Source organism: Salvia splendens, chromosome 11, assembly GCF_004379255.2.
Source record: "Salvia splendens isolate huo1 chromosome 11, SspV2, whole genome shotgun sequence".
Taxonomy (NCBI): Eukaryota; Viridiplantae; Streptophyta; class Magnoliopsida; order Lamiales; family Lamiaceae; genus Salvia; species Salvia splendens.
Genome location: NC_056042.1, coordinates 22024664 through 22027684, shown reverse-complemented (window position 1 = coordinate 22027684; position 3021 = coordinate 22024664). Strand labels below are relative to the sequence as shown.

The 3021-nt window shown below is 49.2% G+C and overlaps 1 protein-coding gene across 1 annotated transcript; it reads left to right on the top strand.

The window, feature by feature from the left end:
- Positions 1-1446: 1446 nt before the first annotated feature.
- LOC121754592 lies at positions 1447-2593 on the top strand. Its single transcript, XM_042149927.1, has 3 exons — positions 1447-1869; positions 1994-2230; positions 2483-2593. Exons 1-3 carry the CDS (start codon positions 1447-1449, stop codon positions 2591-2593), a joined length of 771 nt encoding a protein of 256 aa, XP_042005861.1.
- Positions 2594-3021: the final 428 nt, after the last annotated feature.

Here is a 3021-nt window from a genome sequence, read left to right as displayed (position 1 = left end):
ACCGGAACGAACGAAAGTAGAGATGGCCGTTGTCGCTGACGACTCGGGAATCGGCTCTCTACACGCTCATGATGAGAGAGAGCCCACACATGCCATCGCCGCTACTCCTGGAATGCGGACTATCGCAATCAAATCAGGAGTACTGGCCGTTTTATCCCATTTCTATGGCCTTTCGAAGGAATGTCTGTATGTTTTTTTGGAAGAATTCTGCAGATACTGTGATATTCAGCCCGTGCCAGCTGGATCCACATCCGAAGATTACAGGCTTAAGGCTATTCCCTTCGTTTTGAAGTGCGATGCGGGCGTCTGGCTGTCAAGGCTGCGGGAAGGATCCATCAGGACGTGGGCTGAGTTCCGCATGATATTCCTCGATCGTTTCTTTCCAACATAAAAACAAGTGCCCTAAAAAGGGAAATTACAGAAGCCAGACAGGAGTATGACGAGCCCCTCGGCCAGTACTGGGATAGGTTCCAAGGGCTGCTACAAGCATGCCCTAACCACAAGCTGGGGGAGAAGGAGATCTACTCGATCTTCTATGGCGGACTTACGGTGGACAGCAAGAACGACCTCAACCTCGCAGCACAAGGGGATTTCTCAAAAACCCTTTTTAGCCAAGCTAAGAATATACTGGAAAGGTTGATTGAGGCTAAGCGGTCGTACGAAACATCTCGAGGGCAGTACAGGAGAGGAGCAGTGCACGCAGCAGAGGCGCGCAACGATGAAAAGCTGGAGGCTCGATTCGAGCAGATGGAGAGGAAACTGCTGGAAGCGGTAGAAAAAAGGAGACCGTCGCCACCACCTGCACCGAAGGAGACACAGTATTTGCCGCAGCCGCCACCGCCAGAAGAGCATCACTACTATTACTGCGAGTTTCCCCCAGAGGAAGAACCGCAGGCTCAAGTAAATGCCGTTGGCCACTGGAATGCAAATGGAAACTGGATCCAGGGGAAGCAGAGAGATGCTCCATGGAGGGACCATCCCAATTTTTGATGGACTGATCAAAACCAACCACTCCAGTTATTAACCTAGCAAGTACAACCCTCTGAAGGGAAACTCAACTTGCCCGCACGGATCCAGGATAGACCAAACTCTGGAGGAAACAAGATACATAACGTACCTCAAGGAAACTGGTCAAGTGGAGGACAGCCGAACTGGTCAAGCCGATAACAGGAAGGAAATTGGGGGTACAAACAGCAAGGCCCTCAGTTTATCAACCAGGGAAGGCAGCCGAACAATCAGATGGTCACGTACATCCCAGCACACCTACGGGGAAATCAACACCCGGGAAATCGACAATACAACCAGCCGCGATATCAGCAAGAACACTACGGGCAATCTGACTACCCGCAGCCCAACTATAGTGGAGGACCGCCGAATCAAAGATACAACATATACCCCAACGAAAGCCACGTAGAAATATTGGTACCACACCATCCAAATGATGCAATGCGGGAAATCCAGGAGGCTCAAAAAGAGCAGCGGGCGGCGTTAGAGATGCTGACGAAACAACTCTCTCAAGTTGCAGTATCGCTGGGCGAGTTAAAGGGAAATGAAGCCATTATGCAACCGCCTGGTCATGAGAATATTAGTGAAGTATCCCTGCGGTCAGGGAAGGTCTACCAAAGCCCCAGCCATCCTGCGATATCTCCACCAACGGATTTCGGACCAAGCCGTGAGGAAGAGGGAGAATCCAGTAGAGGTGGTCAAGTGGAAGAAAAATGCAAGGAAAAGGTGGGAGGAGAGGCCTCAGAAGAAGGTCAGAAGGAAGAAACTGAAAGGGTTAAGCCTTATCCGTACCGTGGAATGGTGACAAGAAAAAAAGATGCCACAATTGATGTGGCAAGCACGTTCAAGGATGTGGATGTAAAGGTACCGCTCTTAACAACGTTAAAAATGCCCCCCGATCAGTAAGATCATTAAAGACTACCTGGCAGGGAAGGTCAATGAGGAAGGGAGACTAATTACAGATGAGAACGTGTCTGCCGTAATCCAGAGAAACGACCTCCCCTCCAAGAAAACTGATCCAGGAATGTTCACACTCCCAATTTCAATCGGAGACATTCAGGTAGAGCACGCCATGTACGACTTGGGGGCATCTATCAATGTTCTGCCACACTCCATCTATCGGAAGCTGGGAGAGGTCAAGCTAGTCGACACGGATATAATGATACAGTTGGCCGACAGATCATGTACTCACCCCGAAGGAATTCTGGAAGATGTTATTGTAAAGGTGAATAACTTTCTATACCCAGTTGATTTTTTCGTAATCAAGATGACATAACCCACAGCAAAAGAGTTGAGTGGAGTCCTACTAGGACAACCATTCTTGTCCACAGCCAGCAATATCATAGATGTCCGCAATGGGACGATCAGTCTGGACTTCAAAGGAGAGCAGTATACATTCAATATCGATGAGGCCATGAAAAGGCCAGCCGACGGAGAGAACGTGTATTCCGTGGATGTGACTGAGCCCTTGGTGCAGGAATTTTTGGAAGAAGAATTTTTAAATAGGCAATTCACGGACTCCGCTGTAGATGAAGAGGTCGAAAAGGAAGTAGAAGAGTGGTTTGAGAAAATAAGGTTGGAGAAATGAACGACCAAGCCGTCGTAGAAGCAATAACAGAATTTTGCGAACGTCGAAGGCCAACTGGGTCAGGTAAGACAGCTCAAGTATCTAGCCTAGCAAAGTAGCTTGATCAAGGAAAGCCACTGGGTGATGAAGCTGCAAAAAACCCTCTGCCCATCGAAGAGCCAAAGCCCGCGAAGGAGTTGAAACCCCTTCCAGCACATCTAAAGTACGCCTTCCTGGGAGAAGGCGAAACTATGCCCGTGATTATAAACAGTCGATTGACCCAAGGGCAGGAAGACAAGTTACTGGAAGTATTACGAAGGAATCAGAAGGCTATCGGCTGGAAGCTGATGGACTTGGTGGGAATTAGCCCGGATTTGTGTATGCATCACATCCGGTTGGAGGAAGGAGCCAAGCCACACCGCGACCAACAACGGAAACTCAACCCCAAC